The following is a 14,678-nucleotide window of genomic DNA, read 5'->3' on the forward strand; positions in this document are numbered from 1 at the left end:
GCTCACTGCAAGCTCCGCCTCCTGGGTTCACGCCATTCTTCTGCCTCAGCTTCCCGAGTAACTGGGACTCCAGGCGCCCGCCACTGGACCCGGCTAATTTTTTGTGTTTTTAGTAGAGATGGGGTTTCACCGTGTTAGCCAGGATGGTCTCGATCTCCTGACCTTGTGATCAGCCTGCCTCAGCCTCCCAAAGTGCTGGGATTACAAGCGTGAGCCACCGCACCCGGCCCTTTAGGCTTAAATGTTATTTATTAGTCATATATTTTCTCTGCAGCAGTAAAATGTAGATATAAATATTAAAGTTTAATTTGTGAATAACAGAATTGATAAAAACCAAAAATACAACAAATTCTTATAAAACCAAAAATTAAAATGTTACTGAAGATGTCTTTCTTAGTGTATTTAGCTTTAAAGGAAACCACCTGATTTGTTCTGTATTCACTGATGGTTGCCCAGTCCTAGTGTCAGCACCGAGGGCGTGTTTCCACTCAGGAAGGAGAGGACAGAAGGAGCACTGAAGCTCCTTCCAGATAAGTGATCTTGGCTGGGCGCGGTGGCTCACGCCTGTAATCCCAGCACTTTGGAAGGCTGAGGTGGGCGGATCACCTGAGGTCAGGAGTTGGAGACCAGCCTGGCCAACTACAAAGATAGCTGGGTGTGCTGGTGGCACCTGTAATCCCTGGCTGTCCGGAGGCTGAGGCAGGAGAATCACTTGAACCTGGGAGATGAAGTTTGCAATGAGCCGAGGTAACACCACTGCACCCCAGTCTGGGGTGCAGACAGAGCGAGACTCCATCCAAAAAAAAAGTCTTGTCAGTGATTTTTTTTTTTTTTTGAGACGGCGTCTTGCTTTGTCGCCCGGGCTGGAGTGCTGTGGCTGGATCTCAGCTCACTGAGAGCTCCGCCTCCCGGGTTCACACCGTTCTCCTGCCTCAGCCTCCCGAGGAGCTGGGACTACAGGCGCCCGCCACCTCGCCTGGCTAATTTTTTGTATTTTTAGTAGAGACGGGGTTTCCCCGTGTTAGCCAGAATGGGCTCGATCTCCTGACCTCGTGATCTGCCCGTCTCGGCCTCCCAAAGTGCTGGGATTACAGGCGTGAGCCAGTGATCTTGGAACAAAAACATTTTAAATGATCTGTTACTGGGAATGGTTCTCCGTTGATTTGGTTGAAACCTTTGACTAAGAAACAACTCGGTTCGAAAAAGGATTTTTTCGGGAAATCATAATTTGGGTTCCTAGCACCAGTTTTCTCTTTTCCTTTCCTTTCCTTTTTCTTTTTTTAGAGATAGAGTCTTCCTTTGTTGCCCAGACTGGAGTGCAGTGGCACGATCTCGGCTCACTGCAACCTCTGCTGCCTGGGTTCAAGCAATTCTCCTTCCTCAGCCTCCCGAGTAGCTGGGATTACAGGCGCCGCCACCACGCTGGGCTAATTTTTTTTTCGTATTTTTAGTAGAGATGGGATTTCACCTGTTGGCCAGGCTGGTCCCTCGAACTCCTGACCTTGTGATCCTCCCAAGTGCTGGGATTACAGGCGTGAGCCACTGCGCCCGGCATTTTGTTGTTGTTGTTTTTGTTTTTGTTTTTTTTAGGCAAGATCTCACTCTCACCAAGGCTGGAGTGCAGTGGCGTGATCACTGCTTAATGCAGCCTCCTGTGCTCAAGCAGTCTTCCCACAGCAGCCTCCTAAGTAACTGGGACTACAGGCGTGTGGTACCACACCTGGCTACATTTTTACATTTTTTTTTTTGAGGCGGAGTCTCGCTCTGCCGCCCAGGCTGGAGTGCAGTGGCCGGATCTCAGCTCACTGCAAGCTCCGCCTCCCAGGTTCACACCATTCTCCTTCCTCAGCCTCCCGAGTAGCTGGGACTACAGGCGCCTGCCACCGCGCCCGGCTAGTTTTTTGTATTTATTTTAGTAGAGACGGGGTTTCACCGTGTTAGCCAGGATGGTCTCGATCTCCTGACCTCGTGATCCACCCGTCTCGGCCTCCCAAAGTGCTGGGATTACAGGCTTGAGCCACCACGCCCGGCCCATTTTTACATTTTTTAATACAGAGTCTCACTCTTGCCCAGACGGGACTCAAACTCTTGGTTTCACATAGTCCTCCCACCTTGGCCTCTCAAAGTGCTGGGATCACAGGTGTGAGCACCACGCCCAGCTAGCCCCAGTATTTTCTATTACTGCTTTCATACTCCATCCCAGAGTTTTCATCCCCAAAGCCAGTGCCCAGCTGAGCAGATGAGAGAGGCTTTTGAGGGAGAGGAGGTGGCAGATGGGCTTTAAGAAAGACTTCATGACCAAGTGGAGATTCTGGAAATGCTTTTCCTTAGAACAGTGTCAGCTCTAGCCTGGATGGCGAACACCCGGCATGGGGGGTCGCAGCTTTGGCCTCTGTGGTCTTTTTGTTTTTCTTTTTTTTAAGAGTTAGTGTCTCGCCATGTTGCCCAGGCTGGTCTCGAGCTCCTGGGCTCAAGCAGTCTGCCCACCTCAGCCTCCCAAAGTGCTGAGATGACGGGACGAGCCACCGCCTCCGGCCAGAACATCTTCACGTACTTTATGGTTGGTTGTATTTCTTCTTCGAAGAAATGTTTTTTCAGATCCTTTGCTCATCATTTAATTGGGCTGTTTGTCTTTTTGTTGTGAAATTTGTAGTTCTTTATGCATATGTAGAGATTTCAGGCCCTTTCAGGCCCGTAGGTGCACCTCAGAGACATCGCAGAGTTGGATCCAGACCACTGCAAAAAATCGAATACTGCAGTAGAGCTGCCAGTCACCTGAGGCTTTTGGGCTCCTACTGTATTAAGCAATTATGTTGATACTGTATCGTGGTGTAATATATTACCCCACGGTAAATTTAGTATTTTTACTCAAGGATTATGTGGATGTGGCCGAGTGTTCTGACCTAAGCATGGGGTCAGACTGTCGCGTGCAGGGAGGACTGCACAGGCTGCCTGAGACTCCCCCAGGGGCACCAGCGGGGTCACCACCACGGGCAGAGAGGCCGAGGCCAGGTCGCCTGCCCTAAGGGGGTTCCGGCCTCCCCCTGGTCCCAAGGGCAGCCTGAGCCGGTTCTGCCTCTGCCACCAGCTGCTGTGGGACCCGGGGCTCAGGGCTTGGCCTCTGCCTGTGTTGTGAAGACGGTGCTGACAGGTGGGAGGTGGGACTAACAGGACGAGGGGTCAGGATGGTCCGACTGTGGGCTGTAGCCCTGGCCTTGCAGGACAGCAGTGGCTTGGTGGGATGATAAGTGAGTTCCATGGGCGGGCGCGGGCGCAGGGCGTGAGCTGCCAGTGTCTTCCTGGAAGGTGACTCTGGGGTTGTCACTCCAGCTGGAGCGTGCCTTCATTTCTGCTTCCTTGGGGGTCTCCACGGAGGCCTCATGCAAACACAGGTGAGCCCGTCCCAGAGCTGCCAGTGCTCCTGTGTCCCCTGGTCTGCTCGAGGGGCCCCAAACCCTGTGCGGAGCTGTGGTGCATCACGTTGTCCGCCCCATGGAGAAGGCCTGGAGGAGATGGAAGCTGGGAGGCTTCCTCTTACAGGAAGGGAAGCCCCAGAAATGTGCCTGGCACGCAGGAACTGCTCCGAGCTTGTTCCAGAGTGTGGGGAGGGCTTGAGGTCTCCCCTTTTTGAATACATGGAAAGGAAAGCCTGGCATTTTCTGGAAATGCTCCCAAGTCTCCCTGGCAGGGAGATGTGGGAAGAGTCCAGGCCCCCAAGCCCATCCAGATGCTCTTGCTCCCATCACACGTGCTATGTCCCAGCACCCTCAGAGCTCGCTTTGGGAGACCCCTGCCTCAGGGCTGTGGGTGCCGCCAGCCACACCACAGGCCCCTCTGCTTCCTGTTTCCAAGGCTGATCTCCTGTCTCTGGGCTACAGACGCTGTTTCTGGTTTACTGGCACAATTAGGATTGTGTTTTTGTAAATGACTTCATCTTTGCTGCTGCTGTTTTGAGATATTATCTTGCTCTGTCACCCAGGCTGGAGTGCAGTGCCGAGATCTCGACTCACTGCAGCCTTGACCTACTGGTCTCAAGCTATCCTCCTGCCTCAGCCTCCCGAGTTGCTGGGACTACAGGTGTGCAACACCACACCCAGCTACTTTTTTGTATTTTTTGTAGAGACAGGGTCTCACTGTGTTGCCCAGGCTGGTTTCAAACTCCTGGACGTCAGTGATCCTCCAGCCTTGGCCTCCCAAAGTGCTGGGATTACAGGTGCGAGCCAGCATGCCCAGCCAGTGTTGTTGTTTTGATTTGGGAGTTCAGGGCTGAGCTGTGTTTGGCCAGGGCCCCGCCTGCTCGGTGTGGCCTGGGCTGAGCTGTGGTCCTGGAGGTCTCTTGGCTCACACATTGACTCCTTCGGCCTCTTGACTGTCCTGGTCCTTCACAGGGCTCACACATGTGTCCTTTTGTTTTCTTTCTGTCGCCGTAAGGGTTCACAGATCACTGTCAATGGAAGGTGTGCCACAGCTCAAGCCTCACACAGTGGAGGAACCTCATGAGGCCCTTCAGGACCCGCCCTGCTGGGAAGCCTGGGCCCTGCTGCGGCTTCACCCTGCAGCGTTCTCCTTGGGCCCTGCCTTTCTCTTCTTTGATAGTTTGCTCCCTCCTGCCTAACTCCGCTCTTCATTGCGTAGCAGTTACGGGTCCTCAAATAGCATTTGTTGACTCCAGCGTTCCCCTGGGGCATCTCCTCAAGCTGGCCAGGGTTCTCTGCGTCTCAGCTGTGGCCCCTGGCGTGAGGGTGCACACTTCGCAGTGAGAGCGAAATGCCCAATTCGCGCTGGCAGAGGCGGACCCTGTGAGGGTCTCCCTGTACCGGGCACGGGCTCTTATTCTGAAAGGGTACGCAGCAGTTTCTGGAAGGAAGGAAGAAAGGAAGGAGGGAGGGAGGGAAAGAGGAAGGAAGGAAAGAACGACAGGCACAGAGGAAGGTAGATGAAGCCCCGCGCCCCCCGGGGCGACCAGCCCTGATCACTGCGTGCTGTGCGGGTGCCTTGGCCAGTGACAGCTGGCCGGACAGCTGTAGCCCCACACCCACAGGCCACGTACCTGGGAGTGTGGGCCTTCAGAGCCTTCTGGATCCCGGCCCCACAGAGGAATTGCGGTCCCGTGTCCCCCACAAGGACCCTTGGGGAGGGAGCAGTGCCTCAGCACGGAGCAGGACACAGCGGGGGAGCCAGGCCGAGGCTGCGGCCCCTTGTGGCCGCCAGGTTTGCGTGCGCCTCGGTGGGGATGTGGCAGCCAGATGTGGGGTGAAGATTTGATGACGTGGGTATCCCTGGCTGGTCCCACAGTGACGACGGTGTTGCATTGTAAGCACGTACAATGGCAGTGACGCCTGAGGCCCCTGGACATCTTTCACACCCAGCATCAAAGCAGAGCCTTTCCAGGCAGAGCAGCCGCTGCCACCACTGTGGGTTGACAGCCCCAGAGCAGCGGGATCAGGCCATGCGGACGAGGAGGACGAGGCCTCGGTTGGGGCCTGTGTTCTGTGGGAGCCGCACCCGTCATCGCCGTGGCGGTGGCAGTGGCAGTGGCAGTAGCAGCCCCCTCGTGTCTGAGCTGCTCCAGCATCTCTGTCCACAGTATAGGGTCTTCCGATGCTTCCTGGAGGTCTCGGGGGGGCTGGCTGCCTGTAGTACCCACACAGCCCACAACCGGGGTGTTGTCAAGCTATGACCTAGGCTGCCTGTGGGGTAAAAGTTGACTGCTAAGAAATGCTCCAGACACTTCAGTTTGAAAATATTGGAATTTATGTGGGGAGGATTTGTGTGCATGGAAGGCCACAAATGTGAATGCATCTCTGCGATCTTCTTTCCAAAAGCCGCCCTCTGATTCACTGAGGACCCTCAGGGTGGAGAATGTCCCCTTGAGAGCAGAGCGTCTGGAGATTGGAGTAGGCAGCAGCTGAGCCCGCTGGCTGCTTTGCCACAAATCCTGAACATCTCTGTAGATAGACTTGCAGAGGAACTTGGTTCTTCCCCTAAAGGAATAGAAACAAACAGCTGGGCACGCCTATAATCTCAGCACTTTGGGAGACCAGGGTGGGTGGATTGCTTGTGCCCAGGAGTTCAAGACCAGCCTGGACAACATGGTGAATCTCTGTGTCTACAAAAAATCACAGAAGTGGCTGTGGTGGTGGCAACTGTAGTCCCAGCCACCAAGGGGCTGAGGTAGGGAGATCACTTCAGCCTGGGAGGTTGAGGCTGCAGTGAACCGTGATCATGTCACTACACTCCAGCCTGGGAGACGGTGAGACCTGTCCAAAAAATAAGTAAACGGAGGAATAGAAACTCAAGCCAGCACACATCGTCTTTGACGGCATTTTGTGGATACGTGAGTTCTAACCACGGGGGCAACATGGGATACAGCAGTTCGGTGTGCCATGGGGCAGGGGTAATTTGCTTATTTCTCTAAGACTTTGTATAGATCTATAAACACATTCCCATTAGATCGCCCTTTCCTTGTGACAGGTAATAGTGGAGGTGTCACAAGGTCAGGGGCCTGTCTTGCCTGGTTTTCAGGTTCTACAGCTTGTCTTTTCTGTGCTTTGAGAAAGGGTCCGTCACCCAGGCTGGAGTGCAGTGGTGTGATCACAGCTCACTGCAGCCTTGAACTCCTGGGCTCAAGTGATTCTCCCGCCTCTGCCTCCCAAAATGCTGGGACTACAGGTGTGAGCCACCGCGCCCGGCCTTCTCCTTGTGTGTGAGCTGGAGGAGAGAGTGCTGTCCACGCGGCCGTGGTTTTTCTTTGTTGAACGCGGTAACGTGGGGTCGGTCCCTGTTACTAAGCCTGTGTCACGGTCCCTGGGCCCTGTAAGAGCACCTGGGCTCCTATGACTTGGGGTCCTCTCCCCAGGGCCCCTTGGCCTCAGAGGGCCCCTGTGTGCAGTTGCCTCAGTTGACACAGCAGGCCCCACCCAGACAGTCCAGCAGGCCCGGAACCTGGGATGAGAAAGGACAGGTGGAGGGTTGTCCAGAGACACCTGCAGCTTGGATGCTGCTCTGAGTCAGCGTAGGAGAGAGGCCACTTGAAACCGAGTCACACCGTGTGTCTGTCGCCTGCGGCCCACCCCAGCGGCCCCGGGTGTCTGCACATGTTTTGTAGACACATTAAGAGTTGGTTGAGGCCACACGCCGTGGTCCACGCCACAGCTGGGGCCGCAGACTGACCGTGATGGCTGGGAGGCGCATCTGAGGTGGCCGCAGGGTTTGCCCAGCTCACACCTACTGCAGGGCAGTTCCTGCTTAGCCTTCAGTAGCCCGAGTCCTTTGTTCCTTCTTTTCCTTCTCGTAAGTAGGGCAGCTGTTCGCCGATGCCTTAATTCTGGGACACGTTCCTTGCCCAAGTTCTTGGTGACTGCTTGTTCTCTTACCGTTCCTGCTGTGTTTTCCATGCTTGGTGTAGGGGGAGCCTCAGAGGTGGCGTCAGGACGTGCCTGCCCCACCAGGTGCCCTGGCGCCCTCGTCACACCCCGGGACCCTGCACACACGTGGGGGCTGTTGCCAGGCGCACTTTTCTGCCCTGGCGCCCTTGTCACGCCCCGAGACTGTGCACACGTGGGGGCTGTTTCCAGGCGCACTTTCTTCAGTCAGTCTGTCTGGCAGGGCCCCCGTCCGACTCCTGCAGCCTCATCAAGTCTCCCACTCACGTGTTGCTCCTCCAACTTTGTTCTTTTTAAGAATCGCTTCAGTCGTTCTGGGTCCTTGGCATTTCCCCGTGAACTGCAGAATTCTACACCAAGCCTGCTGGCGTCTGGACTGGGACAGTGTTGAATCCAGAGTGTGTGGCAGCGTTGGCAGAGCCCCTCTGTCTTTGATCTCTGCCCATCTGCTTGATTCCATGTTTGTTTTATTCCACGGACCACCCCCTCCCATCTTCTCACCTACTTCGGGTTCCATTTCATGGAAATTCCCGAGTCCTCCTGGGCTTGTTAAGGCGGTGTGTACAAATTAAAGTCCCTGGGCTTGTCAGGCGTGGCAAGAGCTCCTTGTGCTCAGAGCTCTCATGGAGCCCAGAGCAAGCCTGTCTGCGAGTTCAGCCAGTGAGGGGCAGGGGCTGGTGAAGACGGCTGCACCTCTGTGTGTGCGCAGGGGCAGGGTCGTCTCCAGGCGCCACGCCCTAAGCCATGACTCCCTGGGCCACGCCTATGTCCACGCAGCTCACGTGGGCCCGAGGTGCTCATACATCACGCTCCTTGTCCAGGATGGTCCTTCCTGGCACCGTGTGGTCCTCAGTGCAGACCCGAGTGTGCAGAGCTTTCTGGATGGAGCCTGCTGCCTTGTTTAGCTTGTTTAGATTAACGGAGCTCAGTGCCTTCCCCAGAGAGCACGTGGGGGCCTCATTAGGAGCATCTGCCCAACTTGCGTGCGCGTCCCTTCTCCGCCCCTCTCGTGGCCGGCCCACCACGGCGCTGCAGGGCTAATGGCCGCTCCCTCGCCAGCTCTGGCGCCTCCAGGGCTCTGCCGCCTGCAGCCTTCCTTGCGTATTCTCCACCTCCCTCAGCTCCCTCAGCACCTCTGCTGAGACCTCTGTCTTCAGGGCCGGGCATGTTAACACAGCCCTGCTGCTGGGTTACAGGGGTTCATGTGGGGTCTCCATGTGGTAGGGCACCTCGCGACAGAGGGTCTGTGAGGGCAAGGCTGGCTGGATGAGAGTATTTAAGTGTCACCATTTCTTTTTTCTTTTCTTTTTCTTTTTTTTTTTTGAGATAGAGTTTTGCTCTTGTTGCCCAGGCTGGAGTGTAGTGGCATGATCTCGGCTCACTGCAACCTCCATCTCCTGGGTTCAAGTGATTCTCCTGCCTCAGCCTCCCAAGTAGCTGAGATTACAGGCGCCCACCGCCATGCCCGGGTAATTTTGTATTTTTAGTAGAGACGGAGTTTCACCATGTTGGCCAGGCTGGTCTCAAACTCCTGACCTCAGGTGATCCGCCCACCTCGGCCTCCCCAAAGTGCTGGGATTACAGGCGTGAGCCACCGCGCCCGGCCTCCCAGTTTCTTTTCACTCCAGGCCTCTCACTGCTGTGCTCTAATTGAGATAGAATAATCGTGCACATGTGCGGGGCGCGGCGGCGTTGGGAAGCATCCGGCTCCTGGTAATCAGCACAGCCGTCATCTCGTTTACCGTTTCTAAGTGTTGGGACCTTCGGTATCCTGGCTGTTTGAAACTGTCATGTTGACTCTCATCGCCTTGCAGTGCTGCAGACCACTAAACTTAGTCCTCCTGTCTGGCTGTCATTTCTAGTTTTATGTCTTGTTAAAAATTATTTATTTTTTGTAGAGATGGGGTCCTGCTATGTTGTCCAGGGTGGTCTCAACCTCCTGGCCTCGAGGGACCCGCCTGCCTTGGCCTCCCTTGGGATTGCAGGCGTGAGCTACCGTATGCGGCCCACACCACTTAGATTCTCTGGGTCATCCAGTCACCCTGAGTCCTGGTGAGGGTGAGGCTCTTCTGTGGGGTGGCTCAGTTGTGTTGTGCTGCTGTAACAGAACACCCAAGATGGAGTAATTTATCATGGGCAGAAATGGATTGGCTTGCAGTTCTGGAGGCTGGCACGGGCCTTCTTCCTGTACGCTCACGTGGTGGTGGGGCAAAGGCGTGTTCACCCTTTTACAATGAACTCACTTCTGGAATCGTGAACCTGTCCCTTGGTGACAGCATTAAGCTATTAGTGAGGAGAAAGCCTTTATGGTCAGGTCACCTTCTGCAGATGCCACCTGTTAATTAGGCTGCATGGGCAAGTGAGTTTCAGCACGCGTTTCAAGAGACAAATGCCCACACCACAGCAGTGACCTCGTCTCTTTCAGGGTATTGGTGCTTGTCAGACACTGGCTGTGACTTGCATCTGGGTGTGTGTGCCTCTCTGTGGGGGCCACCCTGCCGTCAGGCGCCAGGAAACCAACGTCAGGGAATGTGGGGGTCTCCCTGAGAGGCTGCCCAGTCAGCATGGCTCCTCTGGGTCACATGGGTGGGCTCAGCGGCCTCCCGTGCCTGCCCCAGGCCTGGAGCCTCCCCTGCCCTCTCGTTGGGCTCCAAGCTCTTCCTCAGCCCAGCCTCCTGCTTTGCGGCCGCCACACTTTCTGGAAGCTGAGCAGCTGCTTGTTTTTTTTTTTTTGAGAGAGTTTGTCGCCCAGGCTGGAGGGCAATGGCACAATCTCGGTTCACTGCAACCTCTGCCTCCCGGGTTCAAGCGATTCTCCTGCCTCAGCCTCCCGAGTTGCTGGGACTACAGGTGTGCAACACCACACCCAGCTACTTTTTTGTATTTTTTGTAGAGACAGGGTCTCACTGTGTTGCCCAGGCTGGTTTCAAACTCCTGGACGTCAGTGATCCTCCAGCCTTGGCCTCCCAAAGTGCTGGGATTCATGCCATTCTCCTGCCTCAGCCTCCCTAGTAGCTGGGACTACAGGCGCCGCCACCTCGTCGGCTAGTTTTTTGTATTTTTTAGTAGAGACGGGGTTTCACCGTGTTAGCCAGGATGGTCTTGATCTCCTGACCTCGTAATCCGCCTGTCTCAGCCTCCCAAAGTGCTGGGATTACAGGTGTGAGCCACCACACCTGGCCTCTTGTTCATCTTTTATGTGTAAATTCGTCCTCTGCTATTTCTGTTGCTCAGGGGTGGAAAGGAGAAGGGAACCCAATAAAGTCACAATCACACTGTTGACAGGAGTTCGGCTTCCAGGCAACGCACCTGTGACCTCAGGGCCACGTCCTGAATTCCAAAACGGGGCTCTGACCGCCGAGACCCGATGCCACTGGGTCCCTGTTTGCTGCTTGACTCTCTTCGGAGCCCAGTGTTGACTCCCGCTCTTTGTGGCTGCCCCGGCTACCTGGCCATGCATGTTCCCTGCCCCCATGAGGAGCTGACCATGCATCTGGCTGAGCTCACATCCGCTCTGCTGGGGAAGAGCTGAGGGCGGAGGTCGGTCCCTGACCAGCCAGCATCCCTGCAGTAGGAGGCGGGTGTTGCCCACGCCAGTGCCTGTGGTCTGAGGGGGCTGGCCCTTGATGAACAGGTGGGCGAGTTCCCCTCCCACACCTCTGGGCACCAGGGCAGAGTGCACCGTGTGTGCTGCGTGTGTGGTTGGGTTCAGGTACTGCCCAGTAGGTTTGTCTGCTCTTGAGTCTCCCGGGACAGCCTGAAGGGGCTGCCGTGCGGCTGTGTTGGGGCCCCCGGGGGTGTGTTTGTGCTCCCACCCTGGGTGCTCCAAGTTGGTCTGAGGTTAGAGAAGTGCCATGAATGGTGTGCGCGCAGCCTGGGGCTGGGGCCTGCTTCCCAGAGCATCTCGGGGCCCCCTGAGACGCGCCCTCCGCGGAGGTGATGGCGCCTTCCAGAAATGCTGCCGCCCACAAGGAGGGGGACTGGCCTGTGCCGGAAGCTGGAGGTGGTGGGGTCCCGTTGGCACTTGGGGGATGAGAGTGCCCCAGAGAAACAGCCAAGGGGGCGGCGTGGAGACATGGAGAGTCTGTGGCATCTGCCCACTCTGCTGTGGGCTTGCCAAGCTCAGCATCTGTGGATCTGACCCAGGAAAAGAGTCGGTGTGGGGGGGTCCGTGCCGGCGGGGGGGTCGGTGTTGGGGAGTCAGTGCTGGATTTTCAAGAGTCCAGAGACCGTCCAGGGCAGTGTTCCCCTCACTATGGGACAGGTGCAGCCCTGCTCCTTTCTGTGTGGAAATGGTCCAGGAGCATGTCATATGGGTGGTGGGCGAGGGCAGGGCCTCTGCATGAGGGAGAGCAGCGGCAGCCACTCCTTCGCAGAGCCAGCAGGGCTGTCTGCCCCAACCATTACTGGACTCAGCCTTTCTCCCCCAGCAGTGATATCAAAATAGCCTGTTTATTCAGGATATAACAAAGATGATGCTAGCCGTTAATAAAAATGTCCACTAATCAGGCAGTTAACCTGATGCAGTTTTTTGGGGTCCCAAGGGCCCAGCCCAGGCTCCCGTGCCCTTGGCCACCGTGGGCCAGTCCTGGGGGCTTGTGGGAGCCTCAGCGGACCAGGGAGTGCCAGGACCCTTAGAGGGCGAGGGTTCATCTGAGACCATGGGGTTCTGACTCCTTCGTGTCATTTCAGCAGCGGCGAGTCCTTTGCACATGTTGGCAACACACGCATCCGCCTCGGCCTCCCTGCCCACAAAGCGGCACAGCGGTGACCAGCCAGAGCAGCCGGAGCTGAAGCGGATCAAGACAGAAGACGGCGAGAGCATCGTCATTGCCCTGAGTGTGGACGCGCCCCCGGCAGCTGTAAGGGAAAAGGGTGTCCAGAACTAGCGACTGGGAGAGCTTTTCTTTAACAATATCAACTTTGTGGTGCCAAAAGGAGACGTGGCCTCCCGCCAGCACTCGGGGGTGCAGGGCCCTGTGGTTGGACTTCACCTCCCAGCACTGAAAACACAAAACCCAGGTGGCCTTAACACTCCTTAATTTAAAGACAGAAGTCACACTTGAGCAAAATCCACACACAACAAAACCTGATTTGGGAGAGTCTCCACTGAGTACCTGCTGGGCTGCCTGTGGGCTCCGCTCTCACCTACAAGTGAAACTGCCCTCCCGCGAGGACCGGGCAGCACTGTGTGAGGACGGCATAGTCAGCACCTGCTGTGAGTGGCTCTCCCAGGACTGGGCCCTCAGGACGTGGGGCAGCCGTCCCCGCCGCCCTCAGGATCCACCAGGCAGCGGAGACGTGTGGAATTAGAGTATTTTGAGGTGTCCTTTCTTTACAAAATAATGGGGTCTTGGGCATTTCACATCACTGCATTTCTCCTCAGACTTTCGGAATCACACAGGCCCTTTCCGTGGATTTCATTTGGGGAAAAGAAAACGTAGTTTTGTTTTTGTTTTCAGCCTATGGAATGATTTCCTTTTGTCTGTCTTGTTCAAGTTCAGATGAAGCTACTTTGGCATCTGCACATTTCCATGTTACAGCAGCTGCCTGATGAATTTTATCCACCTCCATTTCAGCGTGTGGCTCGCATGGACAGGTGGACGGACACTGTGGCCACATGGAACCCTGAGAACCCAGGGACGAGCTGGTGCCAGGAAGGAACTGCCGGGACTCGCCGAGCTGCACTTAACTGTTCTCTTTCTGGCAACTTTTTGTTGTTTGTTTCTTTGTGTTGACTTTGTCCCTGGCAAAATTTTCCACTCTAAGTAAAATAAGTCTCCTAAGTATTGTGTATGTTTAAAACGACAGAACCATTTCTACTTAATTTGGAAAAAAAGATTCAGTCTTTTATCATAGGCCCTTTTGAAACTCAGATCCCAGGTCTCTCCGTGGTATGTTTGTATTTGGGGTGTCACCCCCGGCTCCGGGCGCCCTCTGACCCGCCGTGTACTCCCCACCTTTGGTGAGCGGCCGCCATGGTGAAGCGGGGTCCGAGCCACGTCCTGCAGGGGACGTCCGGGGCATTTCCTGTTTTGTGGGAGGAACCCTCCCTGACCTTTCAGAACTGAACCGATCCTGAGGCTGACCCCTCCACAGAAAATGAGAGGAGCGGGGGGTGAGGGAATGAGTGGGAGGTGCCCGCGCCTCCTCGCCCGGCTCCTCAGGAAGAAACCGCTCGCCTTTCCTGAGTGTGCCGGCCGAGGGCGGCGGCCTCAGCCTGATGCTGAGCTTTTTAATGTCATCATCGTAACATTATTTATTTAAATGTAGTTATTTTGGTATTTAATTTTTTTTTAGAGAGAGGAAAAAACCTGTATTTTCGTGGTGGGATGAAATTGGGATGAAATGGCTCAGAATGGTATCTTTAGGCAATTTTAAAGCATTTATTATTTACATAAAGACCAAATATTGTGAATCTGTTCCGTGAATTGTGTCGGCCCTCAGCGTGGGGCTGTAGCAGCGTCACTGTGGTGACAAACATTGAAAGGTATGAAATCACTGCACACTGGCTGGAGTATAACTCGGCCATGTAAGAAATAAAAGCGAAACCGTCGCGTGACTGAGACCGTGTGTGCGACCGCAGCGAACCGCAGCGTGACTGAGACCGTGTGTGCGACCGCAGCAAATCGCAGCGTGTGGATGGATCCGGGCCCCTCGGTGCGGCTGTCTGCATCTTCCAAGCACTTTACAGATACCTTGGAATGTACATTTTTGTCTTACTCAGAAGGTTTGCAGTTTTAAGATAATTAGGATTCTGCTGTGTCCTGTGTGTGGAGTCAGGTCCCTCCACAGAGGACTCCAGCTCTGTGGCTCACAGCTGAAGGGGTTCTCTGACAGGAGACCAGCTCTCGAGCTCTGAGTCAAGGAACAGCTAGGACACCGGGGAGCTTGGCGTGGACATCAAGCAAATGCACCGTATGTCCCCTTGGCGACGTTGCTGCGCAGCTGTGTACGTTACTATCCAGAAGGCGTCGGGGGTGGACTATCCCATGTGGGCTCAGTCCATAAACTGGTTACGTCTGATCCTGGAACGTGGACTTTACATGACAGGTCTGGATCTCTTTCTCTTGGGATCACAGGTAAGGAAAATGCCCAACTGTCAAATGGTAAAGAACGGAGGAGGGTTTTTGTTTTGTTTTGCTGTAGGCACCATTCTGCATCTTGAGCCGAGACCGAAGTGTGCTTGTCACAGATGGGAAGACGCTCCCGTCTCCTCCTCACTGCCACGTTCGCTTGGCTTTTTCATTGGTACGTAGGAATTTAAGAATATCGAGGCGAGAGCAATAGCAA

At 55.2% G+C, this 14,678-nt stretch overlaps 1 protein-coding gene across 1 annotated transcript in view; it reads left to right on the forward strand.

The window, feature by feature from the left end:
* Nucleotides 1-13,190, forward strand: part of FOXK2 (forkhead box K2) — a 105,131-nt gene extending 91,941 nt beyond the window's left edge. The window contains exon 10 of the mRNA XM_011933409.1: nt 12,078-13,190. Coding sequence (XP_011788799.1) covers nt 12,078-12,274 — 197 coding nt within the window. The 3' untranslated portion in view covers nt 12,275-13,190. The remainder of the gene's footprint in view (nt 1-12,077) is intronic.
* Nucleotides 13,191-14,678: the final 1,488 nt, after the last annotated feature.

The sequence above is a fragment of the Colobus angolensis genome, unplaced genomic scaffold (assembly GCF_000951035.1).
Source record: "Colobus angolensis palliatus isolate OR3802 unplaced genomic scaffold, Cang.pa_1.0 Scaffold1, whole genome shotgun sequence".
NCBI classification, from domain to species: Eukaryota; Metazoa; Chordata; class Mammalia; order Primates; family Cercopithecidae; genus Colobus; species Colobus angolensis.